The sequence below is a fragment of the Taurulus bubalis genome (genome assembly GCF_910589615.1).
Source record: "Taurulus bubalis genome assembly, chromosome: 1".
In the NCBI taxonomy this organism is placed as follows: domain Eukaryota; kingdom Metazoa; phylum Chordata; class Actinopteri; order Perciformes; family Cottidae; genus Taurulus; species Taurulus bubalis.
This window is the reverse complement of record NC_136589.1, coordinates 45,783,352-45,806,832: the sequence shown is the minus strand read 5'-3', so window position 1 is coordinate 45,806,832 and position 23,481 is coordinate 45,783,352. Positions and strand designations below refer to the sequence as shown.

At 44.0% G+C, this 23,481-nt stretch overlaps 2 protein-coding genes across 3 annotated transcripts in view; one reads left to right on the top strand and one right to left on the bottom strand.

Moving 5' to 3' along the window:
• trappc12 (trafficking protein particle complex subunit 12) overlaps positions 1-8,387 on the bottom strand; it is a gene marked incomplete at its 5' end in the record, with an annotated part of 32,873 nt that extends 24,486 nt beyond the window's left edge. The window contains 2 exons of the mRNA XM_079228584.1: positions 4,462-4,578; positions 7,071-8,387. Of these exons, the coding sequence (XP_079084710.1) occupies positions 4,462-4,578; positions 7,071-8,387 (1,434 nt within the window). The remainder of the gene's footprint in view (positions 1-4,461; positions 4,579-7,070) is intronic.
• Positions 8,388-8,904: 517 nt separating this feature from the next.
• Positions 8,905-23,481, top strand: part of eipr1 (EARP complex and GARP complex interacting protein 1) — a 57,954-nt gene continuing 43,377 nt past the window's right edge. The window contains exons 1-4 of one of the 2 annotated variants that reach the window (XM_079223328.1): positions 8,905-9,039; positions 9,215-9,298; positions 18,557-18,689; positions 20,567-20,723. In XM_079223328.1, coding sequence (XP_079079454.1) covers positions 8,998-9,039; positions 9,215-9,298; positions 18,557-18,689; positions 20,567-20,723 — 416 coding nt within the window. In that variant the 5' untranslated portion in view covers positions 8,905-8,997. Of the gene's footprint in view, positions 9,040-9,214; positions 9,299-18,556; positions 18,739-20,566; positions 20,724-23,481 lie in introns of both variants that reach the window. The other variant, XM_079223327.1, reaches the window with a different exon arrangement.

Sequence of the window (23,481 nt, the reverse complement as noted above, 5' to 3'; positions counted from 1 at the left end):
TGTGCGGTGGCAGTGGGCGCAGTCACACTCTGGCTCTGCAACATGACTCATATTGCCAGCTCATAGCAGAGCTCTACAATGCGCACACACACACACACACACACACACACACACACACACACACACACAAAGCTCTATGAACTGACTATTACCTTCCCCCAAGCAAAGGGCCGCACACAGAGGATGATAACAGCTCGTCAGCTGTTATCATAAAGTAGGTTTAAAACATGCACGTGCACATACATGTGCAGGAAGGACAACACTCGTGCTCACGCTTATCAATCAAAGGATCCCCGGTTCTGTGTGATCGATCAGCTGACAACATCCAGCTGCGACAGTTGACACTTTTAGTGGCCACGATCACCGACACGCCCACTTCTCTGTACATGTCCGCTCCGCTCGTGCGCATCCTCACTTCAAGTTCCCCTCCCAGCCCACAGAGTCGCATCCCTTCCCTCCGCACAGCTAGTATCTGCAAGCTTGTTTGATATAAGGAGTTGGGATATATTTCACAAGTTATTGATAAGTGAATCATATGAATTCCAGTGGATGTGGTTGTAGGTTGAGAGGGCAGATGGCGTCCGATTCACTTCCTCAGCGGGAGTGACTCAGTCAATGATTATTATGTCAGCAAAGCAGTCACGTGGGGGCGGCTCTGATCCCGAGTCATGTCTCGGGATGCACCGGGGCCCGAAACTCTGCTCATGTATTCGTGCTTGTGAAAGCTACTCCTATACAATCGCTATAAATGGTAAACAGACGTGTGCTTGTGCGGCGCTTTTCCTAGTCTTCCGACCACTCAAAGTCATTTCCCACTACAAGTCATCATTCACCCATTCATACGCTGATGCTACCATGCAAGGTGCCGTCTGCCCACCCTTCTAAATCATTCATACACTGCAGGCGCAGCCTCCGACATGCGTGTTGGGTTCAGTGTCTTGCCCAAGGACACGTCGACATGTACTAGCGTACATGTACCCGCTCTACCACTGAAACACAGTCGGTGAGCTGTTCTCCATTAAAACGACACGTGGCTCCTCTGAGGTTTTGCTCTGGTTCTTTTATTTTTGTATATATTTCTTTCATCTGTGCAACTGATAGTATCAATCCGGTTAAACTATAAATGTTTAACATCCCAAAAACAATCAACGCTCCGATTGTATCAGGAAAGCACACGGTTGAATAGTCGAAAATGTTACAGTCAGACAGTGAGGAACATCTTGGCCATTCCTTGGCTCCACACTAGGTGACACTGAGTGGAGATGTTGTCCTTCAGCTGAAGGCCCTGGGTTCAAGTCCCGATCACCAGCCTCATTGAAGTGCTGCTGAACAAGACACTGAATCTGGAGCCGACTCCGACCTTTGGACTTCCTGTGACTCCTCTGTTCGGGGATCACAAATATGACTTCACACAGGGTTTCCTCGCTTTGAAAAAAAAAGTCTTTGGTGATGCCTGATGGCCTCATGTGCTAATTTGCAATAAGAGGCATGAAGGGGAATGTATCACGGTGGCTAAATATTCATCAAGGCACATTTCTAAGCCTTTTCCACACATTTGTAACGCTATTAAGAAGGAACTTCAGTCCTGCGTTTCTACATGACATGACTCTGAAAATGTGGTACGTTTCGCAGCCATCAGGTACTTTTGACTTGGAAACAAGCGAGCAAGACGAACAGCCAAGCTAGCAGTTATGTGATGCTGTATATATAGACCTAACAATGATAACGCTCACATGTTCAGCAGGTTATCGTTATTTCAGCGTGTCGGTGCGCTACTAACGTTTGCTAATGAGCAGCAAACACAGAGTGGGCTGGTGGGAATGTCATTAGGTTTGGAAGCATTTGGTAATAAATCAAAAGTATATAATAGCGAGAGGGAGAGCGCAAGGCAACAATAATGCACGTATCCGCCCAGTAGTTCGGGTTTGCATTATATAAAAGCACATTTTCACCTGGAGGAGGAACGACAGCTTGTTGTTGTTGCCAACCAGAGGACCCTTGAGACCAACATGGAAAAGCTAATCACATCACTAGTCAAAGATCTGCACCCTCCATGCATCCCAAAAAACTAATAAAAACAAACTTAGGGAAGTCACTGAGGTAGAGCAGCATTAAGATGAAAAGCATGGGTGTCCACTGACAAAGGATCACTTTTCTATCATTATTGTTAGATTAATGATCCCTCACTTAAACGCATGAACACACAATAACAATATGAACAATCGAAAGACGGTGACCAAGAAATCAAATCGGACGTGTGTAGGGAGCCGAAACCCGTGGAAGCTCTCTCCGTATTCCAAAAGTCAAATGTGAGCGTACGCACTCGGGGCCAGGTGAGGCCCTCTCTGCCTCCACATCTCTCACGCACGCCACGCCGCTTTCGCTTTCCGTCTTCACTCGTCATTCCTTGACATCCCTCCTGTAGGCCTACGTTAGCTCTCTGGCTCACTGTCTCTCTCCTTTCTTACTGCCTCTTGCTCCAGGGAGCCACCCACACCAATTGGCAGACAGCGTATGATCCCCTGACACACACTCACCTACACCATATAGTGCAGTTGACTGCAAGCTGAAAGTACCGGCTTGTGTGTGTGTGTGTGTTTGTGTGAGTGTGTACACCAAGTCCAGAAGGCCCTTGAAATATGCACAGCAGTCCCATGCATAATACATGGGCACAGCAGGAGAAAAGAACTTGTGAGCCGAGTGGATCCCCTCTCCTCCACTCCTCCATCACACTGTGCATGTTTTAAATAACAACTGTCTCTCAGGGTCATTTGTGGGTCCGAAGTTATGATGGACTGGAGAGAGAGAGAGAGAGAGAGAGAGAGAGAGAGAGAGAGAGAGAGAGAGAGAGAGAGAGAGAGAGAGAGAGAGAGAGAGAGAGAGACGGATGGATGGCAGCAGGAAAGGGAATGAGGCGGGACAGCGTGGTCACGGGCATCTTTATGCTCGAGAGAAGAATAGCAGAGGAATGTAACATGAGGAGAAAAGGAGATCAGTGATTCCCTGTTTTCCATCGGCTGAGGCCTGACCACCCGGCGGTGTCAGTGGAGTTGATGACTGTACCGGCCGACTGCCGAAAGGTCACGCATGCTGCCGAAACCATAGGACGTTAAACTGCGGTAACATAACGCTGGATTTGCCGTTCACCTCCGGAAAGAGAAGAAATGTTCTCTGAAAGCAGCTGCTGCACTTAAACAATACTCTGCGTTATCAGAGCACTTTTTTTGAGTCACCTGCACAGCAGGTGCCCCACACCAGACTGCTATTATGACTCAGGTTTCACCAGAAGACTTTAGTGCCCTTAATCGCCTCTGTGATGTCCAAACATCGACGATAAACATATTTATAGACAGTCACAGTAAAAAATAAAAGTGAGCATGCTGATCACACAGTAGCTCGGTGGTAAATAGGTCGAAAGTAACTGCAAACGACAACAGAGCGTCTCTCGATTGTGCTGCTGACAAGAGTGTCACGATTTAGATCAAGTTTTTTTGTTGCAGGTTTTTTCCCCCTTCTATATTGTTTAATGTGAATTACACTAAGTTGCATGTTGTATTAAATCTCTCATGCATACGATTTGCCTTAACCATGCTGAGAAGCTGTTGACGAAACAATGTCCTCTCTAAGGTCGACGCACTTACACTACCGTTCAAAAGTTTGGGGTCACTTAGAAATGTCCTTATTTTTCAAAGAAAAGCACCGTTTTTTCAATGAAGATAATATTAAATTAATCAGAAATACACTATACATTGTTAATGTGGTAAATGACAATTCTAGGTGGAAACGTCTGATTTTTAATGAAATATCTACATAGGTGTATAGAGGCCCATTTCCTACTATCACTCCAGTGTTCTAATGGTACATTGTGTTTGCTAATTGCATAGAAGACTAATGGATGATTAGAAAACCCTTGAAAACCCAATTATTATTATTGCAATTATGTTAGCACAGCTGAAAACAGTTACTGGCCTTCCTTTGAGCTAGTTGAGTATCTGGAGCATCACATTTGTGGGTTCCATTATACTCTCAAAATGGCCAGAAAAAGAAAACTTTCAAGTGAAACCTGCTAGTCTGTTCTTGTTCTTAGAAATGAAGGCTATTCCATGCAGGAAATTGCGAAGAAACTGAAAATGTGTCTGGGTGACCCCAAACCTTTGAACTGTAGTGTACTTGTTCTGGAGATTTCAACCCCATGACACTTTCCTCATCAGGAGATGAAGAAAGATCTCAGTTGTCTTGAAACTGTAGAGGTTGAGGATAGTGAAAACACTGAACATGACAACTGAGCAAAACTCATCTGCCGATGCACACCGTGTGGCCAAGTTCAGCTCTGTGCTGCCATCATACGGCAGGTTAAGCTGATAACGCCAACCAACCCTCCGGTGAAGGCTCTGGGCCTCAGAAGGGAATGTGAACGAATTACCGGTAGTCATGCACAGGAAGTACAAGCGAGTGACTTACGATGAGACGTTTGAGGCCTGTGAAGGACTGTTCCACAGAGTTGGCAGTGAGGACCTGGCGCTTCATCGCCGCCGGTTCTCCCAGGAAACGAAGCATCAGGTCTTTTACGGCGTCGCCCTGCAGCCAAAATACACACACATGCATTTAACATCATGCAAAAGCCTTCAATAGAGAGTTGTTTAAGGCTGTAGCTCAGTCGTAAAGCGAGAGTGAGCTAGAGTGGTACCCACGAGTCTCCTCTTTACATACATGCCCACTTTATGCTTATCCCATAACATTTGGAGAACATGCAGTTTTGGTAAAAAAAAAACTTTGTTGCATGCCAATTGCAATAACTTGATTGACTGGAAACCATTTCTTAAGGTAACTGTATAACATGACCTTTTGTGACCTCTACGACACTCCCAGCCTCATGAAACTTTACAACCACAAACTAGAAGCCGAGGACATGCAGAGGATGAATGCTTTCCTTGGGTGTATTGACAATAATGGAGTTTCTGCGCTGTTTGTACTCGTCATCCAGGTGCCGAATAATACAATCCTTGCAATCTCTAAATCTTAAATGTTTTAGAAAACCAAATTGCAGCATGACTTTTTTCCTATGGTGCTCAATAAGGTCTTCTTGGTGTGTTTAGCAAGCAAATCTGTGAAACTAATTGTATCAACAGATACAAAACTACTGCAATAACTTACATAAGACATAAGCGAGCATGGAAATGGCCATCATTTACGTTTACACTTTCACAATTTGTTTTTAATTAATGAGATCTAGCAGTTAAACAACATTCAGCCCAAACAGGAATGGAACAAATAACAGACTTCCGAAACAGCTACCTTTAGTGCAGTTCAGAGTGGCTCTTATTTGTTTGCTGAAAACTGTCTCTTAATGGGAAAAAACAAACCAAGATGACGGGGGGAAAAAAATCCTGCTTTATATTCATTTATTCAAGCAGCCATTCAAACACACTGAGGGGCATAATGAGCACAATCTAAGCTGGGAGGTGGACGTACAACATAAGATTCAATTGAATAGATAAGTGAATTGATGTTTCATCAGGGTTGTTATTACGGATAAATGTTGCTGTTGAAGGAGCTTGAAGGATGTTCATGAGACGTAAACATGATACGGTGACACATGAGCCAAGAAAGGGGTTGCCTGTCTACTTCTACATGTGCTTTTAGATAGGTGACACACTATCTGTTGTGCCAGAGCACTTCTGACTGAAACCAGACAGAAGAACATTGTAAAATGTTCAAATGTGTTGAACAAATCAGAATGATCAAGGTGAAGCCGGAGGCCATTCCATTTCTGTGCTAATAAATGTCTTGACATAATGGATTATAGGTGGGGTGTTTTTTCCCTGCATCACTGCAATCTTTAAAATGCAGAAAATAACGCACAGAAATGGCCTTGTAAGCATTTCCATTATTGAGTCCTAAATGCTTGTCAAAGGAAAAGTGTCCGAGATGACCAACTCTATTATATCACTAAAGCTGAAACTATTTATGGATTAATTGATGAAGCAATACTCATGCAATTAAACGGTAACACAGTCGGTATGGTTCAATTTATATCATCTCAATTTAAATCAAACTGTTCTGGGTTTTGGACGGTTGGTCGGAGCAAACAAAGCACGATCTCTCCTGAAAATAAGCATTAGTTGTAGCCTTAAATAGAATAGTAATGATAACGATTCATGTTTCAGATATCACCTTGGGACACAACAAATCAACGTAAGAACCCTTAAAAAAAATGTAATTAACACAATTCTGATAATCATTATATGTAATTCATAACTAAATAAAGGCCTAGTTTTAGCAGTATGTGTTCTCTTTATGTTAAATAAAATCTAATGATTTAGTTCCACAAATTCAGCAGTCTTGCAAAGTGAATATTAAAATGGTCAAACACAAAGCAACAGAGGCATCCTGACTTATCGTCCCTGGTTGTGGTCAAGCTCCACAAACACTGGCTACTATATTACCCACGATGCAACTCAATAGCATCCTTTGTTAGACTTCCTTAGTGTCAATGCAGTTTTAGGTGTCATTTATACGACAATGTATGCATTTATTTCTTGTTTCACAAACATTTGTTTGATAGACATGTCTGATAATGTTTTCTGTTAGCAGCCAACTGTTTGATCTTCAGGCTGAGATTTAGTTGGAGACGACAGTCTGATGCTGCTATTCTTTATGACTGTACTTCAGCAGCCTCCCACTCAAGCTAGCCATTCATCATCAGTAGCTGTCTGTTAGTAGGATGATTTGGAGATTTACTACATGGACAGTGAACAGTCTCGTATTTCATTTGACTCAAATCTCAGTGTGAAAGCCTCGGTTAACCGTCTACACAGCAGGTTTTCTGCATTTCCCCCCGTTTCTGTCCTCATGAGACATGGCAGTTCAAACTTCACAAATCTAGTCTGTCATGCAGGCTTTCGGTTAAAAACATGTGGTCTCAAGACTCAAACAACTGTTTTTTCAGAAGCCGAGTAGTCCTATGATGAGTAAAATGAGTTCCCTTTCACAAAAATGAATTGCTCCCAGGGCTTTCACAAGACATACATTTTATGATAAGCATTTTACAGCCCAAGTGCTCGTCCTACCTGAAGGTTGTCAAACTTGAGTCCGGGCATGGTGAGTCTGTTGCTCTCTACGAAGGATGGGCTATACTGCTGGGTGGCCACAGAGATCAACACCTTCCTGGTCTCCTCGGATGGCAGCCAGGCATCATGGCGCCTGTCCACTTCGCTCAGGCTCAGCGCCGTCGCAAACGGGTCATCGCTGCCCGAGAACACGGCCTGCAGCTGGTTGAAGGGCTGCGGCTGAGTGGCTAGAGGGGCGGCGGCTTGAGTTGGAGCTGGGCCTGCTTGGGGTGGAGGAAGTTGGGCCTTGGCGGTGGATTCCGTAGGGGCAGGGCCAAACACTGAACTTGGGGTGGGGGCACCAGAGTCCATAGGTCCTCCAGGGGTGGAGATGGAGGAGGAGGTGGAAGAGAGCTGCCGCTCCGGGGTGTGGGCTATGGTCGCTGGGCTGGGGCCCGGAGGGATCTCAGCATTCGGGTTTGAAACGGAGATGAAGGAGGAGGGGACCGTAAAGGAATCAAAGAAGTCGGAGGCTGGGTTGACCTGTCCATTGTCAGTGAAGAACTTACTGAGGCTGGGGCTGGGCTGACACACGAGGGGGGCCGTCAGCTTGCTGGGGGTCACCGCCTCACTGCTGCCTCCACCACTTCCCATGCTGAAGCTGGGGGACTTGATGAGGGTGGGCTGGAAGCCATCCGGCACAAGAGACTTCGGCTGGTTGCCATGGCTGAATATGGTGCACACCGGCACGGGCTCGTCTTTTGGGCTCGTCCCTTTGGCTTCTTGTGGTGCTGGATCCCCACTGTTAAGATCACATGGGCTCTCTGCGTCACCTTGGGGTGAAACACAGGTGATGACTTGCACTTGTGTGACTGCCTGCTCCTTTGCGTCCTCACCTGCTTTCTGCATAGAACCACCTGGCTCCTGTTCCTCCAGGGAAAATCGAATCTCAGTAGTATTCTGTCCGATCTCACTTTGTTCTTCTTTGTCGTCTGATGCCTCCACTGCAGCCTCTTCCTCCTCGACTCCATCCAGAAAGGAGTCCATGGGAGCTACGTCATCCTCCTCGCTGTTATTAGGCGAGTCAGAAATCATGACGCTCTCCATCATCTGGTCGTTGAGCTTGTCCATCAGGCTCTCTGAAGGTGTAGCACTGCTGTCCTCCTGGGGGGTGACAAACTCCCCGCCCAAGTCGATGCTGTCTACCTGGGGAATAAGGTCTCTGGAGGGCGTCTGGCTGGTGGTCGGCTCCGGAGGGTCCGGGGCTTCCGTAGTGACATCTTCGACTGTGATGTCCAACGTGACTGGCCGCAGAGCCTGAGCCTCCCCACTATCCATCCTCCTGACAAGTCAACACACGAATACATGACATACTGGCTTGCTAACGTCAAGGCTACATTAGCCGGCTGGCTATTACACGGTCATTTAGCTGAGCAGCCGGTTGAACAGGTGAAATAAATGCTTGACTAATAGCCGCCCACACGTTATAAAACACGAACCGCACCACCGTTGTATAAATATCAACACGCAGAGACGACAAATTACAAACCGAAACACAAACACGACAATGTTTCTTACCTTACTGCGCTGACAGATAACACCCTAATGCGCATGCGTAGCTCCAACGGAAACCTACATGTACGGTAGTCCAGAGCGGACAAATCTCATGCCGTCGTTTCATTTTTGTATTCTTGACTCCGTTTACGTAACTTTATAAGCGTACACGACTTTACACGACGGGTGTTACGTATTTATTTCACACGCTTCTTTTTTACCCCGGGTTTTACTTCGCGGAAGTGCAGCTACTGTGTATGACTGTGTTGTGTTGGTTTTGAGCAATACGTAGTACAGTTACAGTATTTGTGCAGTGCTCTCCTAATTACGAGACGACGTTTAAAAGACAAACAATATATATTTGTAAACTCTACCTCTGGCAACAGACTGAGAGATGGAGGACGACGCTCCTGTCATTTATGGTCTCGAGTTCCAGGTAACGTTACTGTCCTTACCATTCATTACCATTCACCTGAGTGGAAGCTAGCTCTCTTCTATTTCACTTATTCGCACTAACTATTCTAGACGCAACTATGTTATTCTGCTACCCTTCATTTATTAAACGTGTTCATGTGAACTGACAGTCGTGTCATTGTGCATCTACTTTGCAGGCACGAGCACTTACTGCCCAGACAGCTGAGACCGATGCCATTCGTTTCCTTGTGGGCACACAGTCCCTGAAGTTTGACAACCAGGTAAGAAACCCCGCGCATGGTACCTTTCATAATCATCCTGCAATGTGAAGCCGGGTGGGAAGGAGGTTGTCTGCAACAGGAGGCAAGCAACAGGCTATTTTTTACTATTATTCATGAATTCACAATGATTCACATTTCTTAAAATATGTTGTGTCTTTTGATGATAATGATATTATAGACAAAGCGTATCCTGCCGTCTACTGCATGACCCTTTCTTCTTTGGGGATGCACGATGCTGCATCTCATCTGCTCTGCTCAGTAGCTATAACAACTGACAACACCATACACTATAGACAATACAACAAATATACATGCAGGTTAAAGGTATAATATGCAACATTTCCTAAGAAATAATGTACAGACTGATACAAAGATAATCCCCTCTCAATCATCACGTAGGACCCACAAGAAATGTGTGGCAGTGTCTGGATATGCAGAAACCGGCCCTGACTGCCCTTCGTCTGTTGTTATTTTTATTTTGACCCCTTTCCTGCCGCTTAACAAAGGGCGCATTACTCAGAAAGATAGATGTGCAGGAGTTTTCAATGGACATTTTGAGGGTCAAGCACTTCATTTCCTGCATTCCGGTGAATTTTTGTGCACCAATTTATGGTTAAAATGTTTGTATTCATGTTGAGGAAAAACACAATCCTCCGTCACACACTCAGAGGCTTCCCCAACACATGTTTTTATTTGTTTTAACAAAATGTGTGATGATGAGTTAACGAGTGCTGCGTTGGGACAGTGCACACACGCGGGTAGGGAGTATAACCAAGGCCTAATGCAGCCTCTAGACTCAGCACCCCCATCGAAGGACAGTGAGAAATAGTAAACCGAGTTCCATCCTAATCAGTAAACAGAATATGAAACCCATCAATATGAGACAATTCAAGCACTCTTGACTACAAAATAGTTAGATGCTGCAAAACTTAATTCATAACGTTCACAGCTTTTTTTGGTGTTGCATGTCTCTTCACTGTGGCTAAAGCTGGCATTTCTGCATAGTTACAGATACATATCAGGCTTAATATTATCAGTATAATAGATTAAAGTTCCAGTGGTGGCTGCGTAGGATTGTGTTTGACTCGTGTGATCCAAAAATGTCCAATAACTCCAAATAGTCAAAAGGTATTGAAAAAGTTTTTTTTGGATTATTTACACATTTCCCAACATAGTGTTTATCTATCAAGATAGTCTGCCTCAATCCATATTTGTTGGCGTTTAGCCTTTCAAAAACTACATTTTCACTGCAGAAAGTTGCTCGCTTCTCCAATTTGCAGAACCTGCCATTTAAACAGCAACGTACAGGGTACAGGCCAACCTGGCTTTTAAAGGGAATGGTGATGATGGTTTAACTTGAACTCACATCTATCCGAACATCTATGATTAATTAGAGACTAAACACAACCCTTTTGTCCCTTGCGCCTTACTTTACGCCCATGTTATGCACCCTTTAACTAGCAAAAGTAGATTTGGACACGCCCTAAATGCACTTGCATCAATTCAAATTATTATCAGTTGAATGTTTCAGAGAATTTAGTTAATTTTAAGATGCTGTATAAAAGATACATAAAGGGCTGCTGCAAAGGGTTTCAATTTGATTTCTATTGTTTCCATTTATTGCAAATGTAGCTGAGAGTTTCTGATGAGCTGACAGTAGATTTATGATATTTAAATATCAGAAATATAGTCAGACAAAAAAGTAGACTGAGTAAGCTTTCAGTTGTCAAGTAAGCTTTTGTCATAAGATCTCGAGTAAAAAGAAAAAATGCTTTCTGTGTTCATTTAAATTAAAAGCCTTTGAAGCATTTCAAATGTAAAGATTTGCGTTTAGTCAATTGCAGATGCTTAAATAATTGTTGACAGTGGGAATGAGAGGAGCCTGAGTTCCTGAAACAGGATGAAATGAATAACTTTCTCTAGGTCAGAGACAGACTGACTTGTTTTTGAATATGTTAAATGTTAAAAGCATGACCAAATAACCTCATGCATCGCATTTCAGATTTACAATTCTAATCAGAGTCAGAGGACTCTTCGTTTTTTGCAAGAGACCAGGACATGGGCCAACATGATGACATGACGTTGGAGGGGCCGATTTAGATTTTTTAAAAAAAAGAAAAAAAGAGGAAGTGTAGGAAAGACCTTAACCTAGGATCAAACAGTTGTGATTTCAGTCAGGAGTTTCATTTGTGGTCACTTTTGACTTTATTCAGTCAGGGAGAGAGAGCTATATTTTTTATCAGGGTGTACGATAAGTCTTCATCGTGTAAATCATAAACGGACCCAAAGATAAGGCTTCTGTGAGCCACTTTGGTTTTCCTGGAGTGTGCGAACATAAATATGGCGGTCCGCTCTTTCTTTCCTCGAAGATGCTTTTTCATTTTCAAGGAATTCCTCAATCTGTAGGGTCCATGGGAAAAACAGCGTATGAACCATGAGCATAAATAATCAGCAGTTGGGCCCGTTTTGGTCCTCTCGACATATAACGATTCAAGACTGACAAAAGGCTGAAGAAGATTTAGTACAGGACAGCGAATGTCAAATATTAAAGAATTGAATGAATAAAACAACATGAATATTGAAGCGAACAGAATGCTAAAGAACATAACTGTTCTTTAGCATATATATATATATATATATATATATATATATATATATATATTCACAAACGGACAGGTTTTGTAACCTTGCAATGCTGGCAATCTGTAGCTCGTTAAATACATTTTTCTATTTAAACTATTAATTGCCAGTGTAAAGGGACAGTAGCCAAGTTTTGCCGTTATGTGCAGACTTGGAAGACTCGAAGGATTTCTTCGTTTTTGTTTGTTGGCCTGAAGGTTTTCGTCTTTGGTATTTTGACTGTTGATTAATATGACAAAAACATTACTGATCAATTTAGTGCAGAAACGATTAGATTTGGAACAATTCTTAAACAAATTATTTCCAACAATTTTGATAATTGATATTGAGAAGAAAAACTTGTTCTGCTTCCAGTCTCTTTAATTTGTACTATTTGCATTATTGTGAATTTAATATCTTACTTGATTTGTTGTTGTGGGCTTTTTTTTTTTTTTTTCAGCAGCTACAGACCAAACAACTAATTTAAGAAAAAGAGAATCGACCGAATAATCAATGATCACAGTAATTGTTAGTTGCGCCTTTAAATCAATGCCTGTCAGAATTTCCCATGGCCCAAGTTGAAATCATCATTTTGTTTATTTGGTCCAAACAACAGTCCACAACCCCAAGATATGTGATGTGTGCCAGTAGAAACCAGAAAAACGTCTTCACATTTGAGAAGCTGAAAACAGCCGATCAAAGCTGAGGACGTGGCTCAATAACACAACAGAGCTGCTCTTATTGTCTCGCTTCATCTTTTGCTCTATAAAACATCAGGGAACTGGGACGCATGTTGCATTTTAGGAGTTGAAACCCGTGAATGTCTACATTTTCTTTTTTCAACTTTAAAAACGATATATTGAAATATTGTAGTTATGGATGAATTATCTGTCTTTCAGCGCCAAGTGGTTCAACGGTTATCAAAAGCCTTGTGTATGATTTTATTTTATTTTATTTTTATTTTTTTTAAGTGCGGATTCGGGGACTGCAGGTGTAGCTCATTCTGTCGTTGACACACACACACACACACACACACACACACACACACACACACACACACACACACACACACACACACACACACACACACACAGGATACCATTTGTGTGTGCTGCGAGTGTGTTTGTAGAAGGAAAAAGGGGGAGAGTGGGTGTGTGTGTGTGTGTGTGTGTGTGTGTGTGTGTGTGCATGCATGCACATCTTGCAGAGGTCATTACGGAGACAGATGACAGAAACAGTTGGCTCTAAACGGGGGAGAAATAATTAGCTCTCAGAGAGAGAGTGTGTGTGTGTGAGAGAGAGAGACGCACACACACACACACACACACACACACACACACTTATACTTCTGCCTTAATACAAAAGAAAAAAAGACTATTTTTCTGGCAGACCTCAGTGTGAAAACGGTCTGGCATTGAATACAGACTTGGTTCAATCCAAGTCTTGTGTAGCGAGTCTAATACGGTGCTTGTTGGGAACGGTGACAATGCATCCCAGTCGATCTGTGTTCTTACTCCACTCCGTCGGCAGCCGAACGCAGTCCTCACACTTTCCCTCCATTCTGGCTTAAACTTCAGCCCCAAATGTTTTCCCAAAAGCCCCTGTATTACTTTGTTTCTTTAAATACCTTCATTTTTTTGTTATTTCCCCTCAGTGTCTCTGACTGGACCGGCAAATGAATGAAACAGAAGTCTTTTTACTGGGGGAATATTGCCATCTGTGTCCGCCCTAACATTGTCATGCTACTACTACTATACTAATAGATGGATGGATGGATGGATGGATGGATGGATGGATGGATGGATGGATACTTTATTCATCCCCAAGCGGAAATTAGTTTGTCACAGTAGCAAGCAACTTACATAGAAGACACACTACTACTACTACTACTACTACTACTACTGCTGTCATGCTTTCCCCTAAAACATAAATGTAACGTAAAGGTGTAAATGTTCTTCCGTTGGCCTTGTAATACATTTAGAGTATTGACGGCCACGTTTACTTGGCATTGTTTGGGATCCTCGGTCGTCAGCTGAACATTCATTCTGTGGACTCCACATATAACAGAAGTAGGGTTCAAGATTAGTTCTGCCATTTCACTCCAAATTCAAAATGTTAAGCTTCTATGTTTATCTCTTTCACCTGTTTTTTCGCTGCTGTATCCGTTTGACATCCTAGTTAAATCCCTCAAACACAGACTGTAGAGTCGACCCTTCCATCTGCTTGTCTCTGACGTCGCGTTTCCGTCTTTCACATTAGTGCAAAGACGGAACCAATGAACGTAAGTGACCATATTTGGAATGCGGAGGATTGACATAGAGACACCGTGTATGTCTCTGGTTGCGGCAGTGACCTGTTAATAACAGTAAGCCCGCCCTAAAGAATACCCTGCTTTATGGTCTGTTTGACTCTAAATGGATTATAATTTACTAAATGAACATCATGCTGTATTGAAGAAGACTTGAAACTAGAGATTGAGACATAAACTCATGTTTACAATGTTTACTGAGGAATAAATCAAGAGAAGTAGAGTCATTTTCTCATAGACTTCTATACGATCAGAGGTGTCGCCCCCTGCTGGTCCATAGAGAGAATGCAACACTTCTGCATCGGCTTCACTCGGCAGAACCAGATGTTGCCGGCTAAGCGCAATGGTTCAGAACAGCTAGCAAGAGCTTTGCCTTCATATCTTGTTGGACGACATATTGGGCGACCCACTTTGTATGATGAATATCTCACAATGTGACTGATACTGCAGCCCACGTCCACAAACCAACTAATTACAAGAGAGCGTTAGACGACACATAATACACGGGTCAGCGCAGAATTCCAACCATTTTAATCAGTTTTTTAATTGTTTTTCTAAGGAGGCACAGTGCTCGCTCTACGGCTCTACTTGTTTTTGTTTTGCAGCATTTACGAAACGTTAGCATGGACGTTGCTTAGATATGATCTTCCTTTCACATTGCAGGTCTACGATTCACCGTGCATTCGTTGCACTCTGACATTTCTCGACTGAATAGTTACAATGAATAGTTTAGTTTATTTACTGGAGCCTCATTAGCTGACGCCTTAGCGGCCGCTAATCTTCCTGGGGTCCACAGAAAGGACAAAATACATACAAAAACGTGCAAAACATAACGTGCAAAACATAACGTGAAACAAACAGTTAAAAATAATACAAACAGAATAAAATTACAAATAAAAATAGTACAGTCAGATACCTAGTGCAGTTGAGGGCTAGTATGTATATTATGCAGTTCAACCATAATTTATACAAGAAAAACCAGATTACTAAAAAGCAAAGAAAAACGTCAAGTGACTAAAAACGTCAAGTGATTAATTAATTAATACAATGAACAGTTGTATGCAATCCTGCAAGATTGCTGCTATTCCAGAGTGTGTAAAGGTTAGGGGGAATGGGTTGCTGTTTCGTATTGTTGATGTGTTATGTTTCATTCATGACATTTTGTTTTACTCAAGTTATGTACTTTGAAAACACAAAGAAAACAAACCGTAAAATATACATGTATACCTAACTGACTTGTGCTTCATCGTGTCAAAGAGCATTCAAAGCTGCACGATCTAGTCGGGATCATTATTCATCTGTGAAGGTTACGTTCTGTGAGATGACCCCGCATTTGAATCGCAGGTTCAGTTCAGTTGCACTCTGTTTATTCATGAAGCTCGCTGTCTTTTCCACTCTGCATAAGTTTGCTGGCCAACAATTGGTTAGCTCGGTTCGTCCAAGTTTGAACCTGCAGCGTGAGAAATGTTTTTTCGATGGGCATTTCAGCCCTGATGGCTTTCTGCTGTATCCATAAGCCTGCTGGCCTCTCCACCTCCCATTAAGCGTAATGCGGGGTGGAAATGTCTCTCTTAACTCGCGGAGCACCTCTCAAATCCCTCAGAGACCAATAGCTGGAATGACAAATAGGAGGGCACGTCGGCGTGGCATTTAAGGCTGCTAACGAGATAAAGCGCCCGAGCTTGGCACCTCTCATTCGCTCGCTACTCCTCCGCCACGCTTACTGTCATCTGTGGCGGCTAAAGAGCTTTAGCGGCGAGGCCCCTGATGTGGGGGGCCACGAGCCGGCTCGGCTTTATCCCTCCCGCACCCCCTCTTTCCCAATCTCCCGGCCTCTCCTCTCCCCCTCCCTGCCTCGATTCCTCCCACCATCGGCACATAATTAAAAGCGCCGGGCCGAGTGCCCAAGTGGCTGAAGGCTATGAGTCACTCCCCAAGCCTGGAAGAATGAGGGATAAATCACCCGGGGGAGGAGGGCCGGAACTTCTCTCTCTCCCCTCACACCTGGGTTCATTCGGGGGGACCCTATTACTGGGCCCTCCAATTACCCTGTCCCGCCAGCCTGAATTTATTTGTGCCGCTCCCCCACCACCATAAAATTATAACTTTGCGTAATAATTTTTTGCTCGATGCAGTCCAACCCAAGGTTAATAGCCGCCTAGCTGACTTTGAGGAGGCTGAAGGATGCCGCCGCTGCGATGCTCTTCTCCTCCTCCTCCTCCTCTTCCCGCCCCCTTCTTTCATCCTCTTTCTCAGCCTGTAAAAGTAGTACAGGGAAGGGGAGTGGAAGTGCCTGGCAGGAGTTATTGTCCAGTGCAACCCCATTAACGGTCCCCCAAGGTGCTGTAAGTGTCTCTCTTATGGGAGAAACCGCCATTAATTGTCTGATCAAACCTTGAGACCCTCACTGTTTTACTGCATTGTAGGCCCTGAACTGCATTCAGTTGAGGGCCCTCATAGAATAGATTTCCATCTCATAAAAATAACTCAGTAAGGAGGAGTTTCTATTAACTTCTTATGGATAAAAGTTTAGCCTGTTGTTTAAACTTGTGTGCTTTAATGTCTAGACAGCTGATGTTTTTCCAAGTGCAGCCCAGACTTCTGGGTGTTTCTGGAGCCTTACAGTAGTTACGGTGTATCTGTTCACAATTTCTTGTATGCATCTTTAAAAGTAAAAGGGGACGTATCATGCTCATTTTCAGATTCATACTTTAATTTGGGTTTTCTTCTAAAATACGTTTTTATGCTTCAACGTTCAAAAACCTCTTTATTTTTTCCTCATACTGCCTGTCTGAATATACCTTGTATCTCTGTTGCTTGAGCATATGCTTTCATTCATCACATAAATAACTGGACAGACGGCAACATTGCTGAAAAAAAGGGTTTCAGCTATAAATCATCAATTGCAAATATTGATACGTTTTGATGTGAGTCCCGTGGAATTAGACATCAAGTGGGCTCCTTATTACATTTCCCAGCTTGAAACACAAAGAAGTGAATCCTGGACAATCAGGGACAGCATGTTCTCCACTGAGAGTAACTTCAACGGCCCTTCTTGCCAAATGTTTGTGCGAGGTGTCATTTAAGTTTTCTACACTTTCATTGTTGGTTTTTACACCCACAGCACCTGCTAGCACCACAGTGACTACAGCGTTTTGGGATTTTCAGTAGATTTTTTTATCTTTCTTTTCCTTGAATGGTCCATTAGGACTGCAAAATAAAGGTGACCCTGACTAGGAATTTACATAGTCCGATCTGGTTGGTCAACTTTTTGTGTCACTTTTGTTTAAAATGTTGTTTTGCTCTTTGATTCCACCTGTTTAAGCTTCATGACTATATAGAAAACGGTGACCAAGATACATTGTTTAGCTATTACAACTGTTGCATCGGTTTCTTATCGTGGCTCGTAATATAACTTTAAGCCCCACCCCCACGTTGCAACTCCATAAGCTGATGGCAGTTTGCAATCGATCAGAATTTATAAGGAGAAACCACTCCATTCTATCTCAAATCAGACATTTAGCACCATCTGACTTGTGGTGATTATTGATGACACATTTTTCCGCCACTGTGACAGTTCGACGAAGCGAATAGCCGACTATTCGGGTCCGCCTACTGTGAGCAAAGAAATATTTTCTGTATTGTTGCCGTCCTACTCGTATGCAGATGAAAACTAGACATTAGAGAGGCATTAGAGTACGCTCAGCTATAGCTAAATTATCATCCGCTGCCATCTGGTTTGTTTACAAGAACATTTTTAATGAAGTATCCAATTAAAGCCCTTTCCCCAGCCCCTTTTAGCAGGGCAGTTTGGCAAAAAAAAAACAAAAAAAACAATCTAAATCAAAGGAATGAGTTTTATCGATTTCCTTTTTGTTGTACCTTTTTCCTCTGACTCCTCCAACGTGTCATATGCGGAACTCCCATGACTCCTTCTAAAAGTGTCTTAATAATTGCTTTAAAAGGCCAAATCAAGATGAAAAGTCTTCAGCCGTGTGCCGCTGACGGGGGGTACAAAAAAAGAACCAAAGAGATGCCTGCCTTGAAATTACGTTTACTATCATATTAAAAAGAGGAACCTTTTCTTCTTTTTTTTAAAGGGAAGGAATCAGAGGAGCGAGCGAAGCTTTGAACTGCATCTGGTGTGTGTGTGTGTGTGTGTGTGTGTGTGTGTGTGTGTGTGTGTGTGTGTGTGTGTGTGTGTGTGTGTGTGTGTGTGTGTGTGTGTGTGTGTGTGTGTGTGTGTGTGTGTGTGGAGGTGCATGCGGCGTGCTTTAACTGTATCTTCATCCCCAACACATCTATCCTCTCTGTCCCTGATTTTCTTGCAGATCCACATCATTGACTTTGATGACGAGAATAACATCATTAATAAGAACGTCCTCCTGCACCAAGCTGGGGAGATATGGCACATTGGCGCCAGTCCTGCAGATAAGGCTGTGCTTACCACCTGCTATAACAAAAGTGAGTCCTACTGTTTCCTTCTGTCTCTGGCTCCCTTCGCTGCCTCTTTGTGCTTGTCTCTCTTTCTTCTTTCTCTTTGGTTTTTCTTACTCTTTCTTTTCTTTCCCTCTTCCCGTTTCTCTCGTGACCTCTTGCGGTTTAGCTGAGAATCATAACGCGTAATCTGCCTTTTTAACAGGTGATCAATAACCAACGGCGGCAACTGTGTTTGGAGTCATGTTCGCACGCTGATAGAATCAATACCAACGTGCGGACATGATGACCCACATGAGGGACAAGGGCAGCGGCTGCAAAGTCAATGCCAGGGAGGCGTAACTCTTTGAAGGTGGCGTGTACATCAACCGTGCTTTTATCGAAGGTGGTCTTTTAATTGCATAACTTCACAAGGACTACTGCGCTACATTTACACTGGATGTGCAGAGTGAGGCAGTGTTGTCGTCGCGTTCATATTTTGATACATGACATCATCACTTTACATTGTGGTTCGAACAAGAAGAACCATCTTCAAGTGCCAATGGCTGGATCAACAGTACGTTGTATCCTGGCTCGTGCAGCGGTTTCAGGCTGGATTAGTGGATTTGGAGAGTTAGCACTATGCTATGCTAGCTACAGAAGGTTTGCGGAATGTCTACAGCCGCTGCTTTTGCTTTTTAATGACTGTAACAGTGAATAAAGAGGAACACAGTTGTTCCTTCATTTCATTCTCTTCTGTCTGGATCTCCAGGTGATGTGGTGGTTCACTTTTAACTGTGATCTGTAGACATTAGCTTCTATCTTTATCTTTTTAACCTGAATTTTCACTGCTAAATCGTTCAAATGCATATTGTAGACCCTTGTCCCTGCTTCTATATGAAATCCCCTTTTCACCTTTTTTTCTTTCTTTTTTTAATTTAGATATATCTTCAGGAAGTGCAGTTATTGGCAGTGTGGGCTCCATGGTAGCTCTGACAGCTTGAAGAAGTAGAATAGGGGAGGGTGGGGCTTAGAAAAGGGTCAATTAGGGCCGAAAGTTCTATTTTCAACAACCAAGTGTCAATTCCAATTAGAGTTTTAGATCTTGACAGTGGCGACATTTTTTTCCAGTGCCTGAGATTGCGTAGAGGAGCGCACCGGGGTAGATACCCCCCCATCAACCTCTTCCCTTGCTCCCTCTCTTCCCCCCCATGTCTCCCCCGTCTCTGTCAGCTAAGCTGAGCTCTACATGCTCGAGTTCACAGGATGACAGCCACTCTGGACCGGGCAGAAGCTCAGAAAGCCCACCATGCACTGCTGCGCACACCAAAAAAACACATATACGTATAAACACACATACACAAGCGCGTTCTTATTCCATACTGCCTCCCAACGGCACTACAATGTGTGAGCAAGCAAAGGCTTTTGCTCAAGATGATTGCTTGCCCACTTACTCCAAGTGCGCGGTTGTCTGAAACCACTCAAGAGCCCGTGGACTCGCACCACGTTGCTTTTTAATTTGACAAATAGGCCTAACGCCAGTGTTTCATAGCCCAACGCCTGCCCACACACTGTCAATATCTACACCAGAAAGAAATTAGTCTCTCTCTCTCTCTCTCTCTCTCTCTCTCTCTCTCTCTCTGTCTGTGTGATTGGTTATGCCCTCCAGCCTCAAACTTTTAGTCCAATTACTGCATCAATTCTACATTTACTCCACTGGTTCCAATTAGCAGCTCTGGCTCTAGTGTAGATGTGCCAAAATAACTCATTTGTGATGTGGATTTTTGGGGAAAGTGTATCCACGTCACCGCGTTGGCGCCTGTCCACCACCACCACACACACACACACACACACACACACACACACACACATACGCATGCACAATGTACTCAACAAACTGAATGACTGTGTGTTGTGCCCCCCAGCCAGTGACAGCAGAGTGGTGTCCTGTGCGGCAGTGTGGCGGATGCCCTCTGATTGGGAGACAGGAAGCCATGAGTCACTTGACGACTCCGCCCACAACCCCCAAACCCTGGAGCTGCTCTGTCACCTAGACGACAGCGCCCACAGCAACGTTGCCTGGTAGGTGTTGCTGGGGGATCAGCCGCACTCACAGTGCAAGTGATGCAAGTGCAATTATTCCTTTTCATCCACAATTGTGAACCTATGCGTACATGCAGGATGGGATATGGTTAACTTTGTGTAGGATGACAGGACGCCTAATTACTCATGGTGTCCAAATAAACTGCAGACAGAGGCTTGAAAGGCTTTTGAATCAGTCATCATATTCACATGACATGGCCTTGGTCTTCCTCAGCAGAAAATGCGTTCAAAGCTCAAGGGGAAAGAAAGCTCAGTGGTTGACTCGATTTATTTTGTCTTTTTCCAACGTCTAATATGAGCTACATCGCTCACCATGTTTCATAAAGTTCAGAAATCATATCATATTTGTTTTAAAACAAATACTACAGTGTTTGACTTTATCTCCCAGTGCTAATTCCCATCTATTGTCATGTAAATCTTCATAAACTGTAAAAGAAAATATTCTACCATATATTTCGCCGCACCGCCAAGCCTCTAAAAAAGCCAATATGGGTCTTTGATCACAATGATCATATCAAATAACCTGCACAAAGTTGTGGATGTCTCTGCTGGAATTGCCGCAAAAGACAGTGTTTTCCCCTGAGATTGACAGTCAGACAAGGGAGGTGGGGAAGAGTGCTCCACTTCCTTTTCCCCTAACTCCAGAACACACAGACAAACCTCTGTTTTTACCGGGTAAGTTGCTCAATACTACACAGATTGCAGATTGCCTGGTATACTGCAGGTGTGTTCTGCATTGAGTTTCAGGGGCGTAAGGACACGGCTGCATGTGTCATCCACGCAGTGCACAGGAGTGAGAGCCTGAAAACGGTTCCCCCTTTACAATCAGAATCTAATTGTGACACCAAGAATTTGAGTGTAGTCCCTCCCCGCCTTATGCTGCATTCACACCAAAATTGTGAAAAAATAACTTTTCGCCTGAGTTTACTCGCTCGACTTTATGTGGTAAACTCGCGCCACTCCCCCCTTTTGTTTTTTCGCGGCGGAAAGGTGGCGTGGCTTAACTACCTTTTCCGCCATCCACCATTGAAATAACCACTAGTTCTGCTTTATACTATCCCCCTCATACTTTATACTTTATACTTTATACGTCGAAACATCAAACGCCATCGTGTCTGGGTTCATAATATTATCCGTATCTGAATGACGGCTGCTTCCAGCGCTACTTCAGGCAGCGGAAGGAAAAGCTGTCTTTGATGGAGACTGATGCTGCGTTCACACCAATAGCGGTGCAAATTATTCGCGCAAGTAGATTACACAGACACGAATGGTTGCGAAAAAGCGAATTTTCCGCCGGGCGGCGTGAATGACGCGAAAAAGTTAACGCCGCGTTGCGAAAAATTCGCCTGACTCTGAGTTGCGAAAGCCAATCGGCGTTGAGAAGCTCCGCCCATCATCACCGCCATCCTGCCGTTGCTGAATCAAACTGCTGCTGTGAGCCGACAGTAACACACAGAGAAGATATGCACTAAAAAGACGAACATAGTGAGATAATTACGTCATTTGTCTAACTCTAATTCTTACAGTGGAGTTCCATTAGGGATTGGGGTATATTGATGGTATAAATAGGAGGACCAATTACCGCGAGAAAAAACGACTTAAATGTCCAGCATGCAAACCTATATCCTGTGGTCCCCATGAGGGGTTTGAAGGGTTGCTGGGTGCGATGCTCCCGTTCATACATCCCATGGAGCAGATTGTGTCGTCTAATGCCATGTGCCCGACCTGATTTCGCTCAGCAGAGTTGTGAAAAGCCTTGGCAGAGACTTTGCTGTTTGACTTGCCCAGCTCAAACAAAGAAACAAACAACCTCCAGGCAGTTTGAGGCAGGATTTCTCTCATGTCACGAGATTAGGAATCCTGTAACTAAACGGGAGGCGTTTAGAAAAGCCGCCGCGAGCATTGAATGCTCACTGGAGGACAGATGGACATCCCATAGCCCACGCTCGCCGCGCCATTACGCTGCTCTCCTCCTTCTCTTATCTCCCCCTTTGTCCCTGCATCGTGTCTCCATAGTGAGAGTTTTCATTTCGTTGCCGCAGACTATCGACTGGCCCACATCTCAGAGTCGTAGTCTCTGCCCCGATTCCTTTTGTCTCGCAGGCAGAGGAGCTCCCGTGCACAATGCCTCGCCATAACTCACGCCGGCGTGAGCGCGAAAAAAAAAATCAATGGTCATAGCCCTTTTTTTTTTTTGTCCGCTGCTCGTCGGCTGCCTCGCGATTGCTATCATTTTTAGAGGCGCCAATCAGTTAGTGTGATGCATTCCATAGCAGGTGTCTGCGCTGGGAGGGGGTCTGAGATAAAGATGGAGAGGGAGAGAGGAAGGAGGGAGAGAGAAACATGGAGAGAAGCTTGCAAAGAGGAGCACAAAAGAAGGATGAGAGAGATGGCGTTCAACTCTGTGTGTGTGTGTGTGTGTGTGTGTGTGTGTGTGTGTGTGTGTGTGTCAGAGGGCAGGTCAAGCAAGGCTGCTGGGTAAAGATTGATGGCTGTGGGCTACACCATCTTAACACCCTGAGAGCTGTAACCCTCACAAGGGCAGCACACTGTGTGTGTGTGTGTGTGTGTGTGTGTGTGTGTGTGTGTGTGTGTGTGTGTGTGTGTGTGTGTGTGTGTGTGTGTGTGTGTGTGTGTGTGTGTGTGTGTGTGTGTGTGGTGGTGGGAGGGTGCATTCGGTGCTGTGAAGCCTGTAGCCTATGCTGTTCACTATTGGCTCCCCTAGATGGATGGCTTT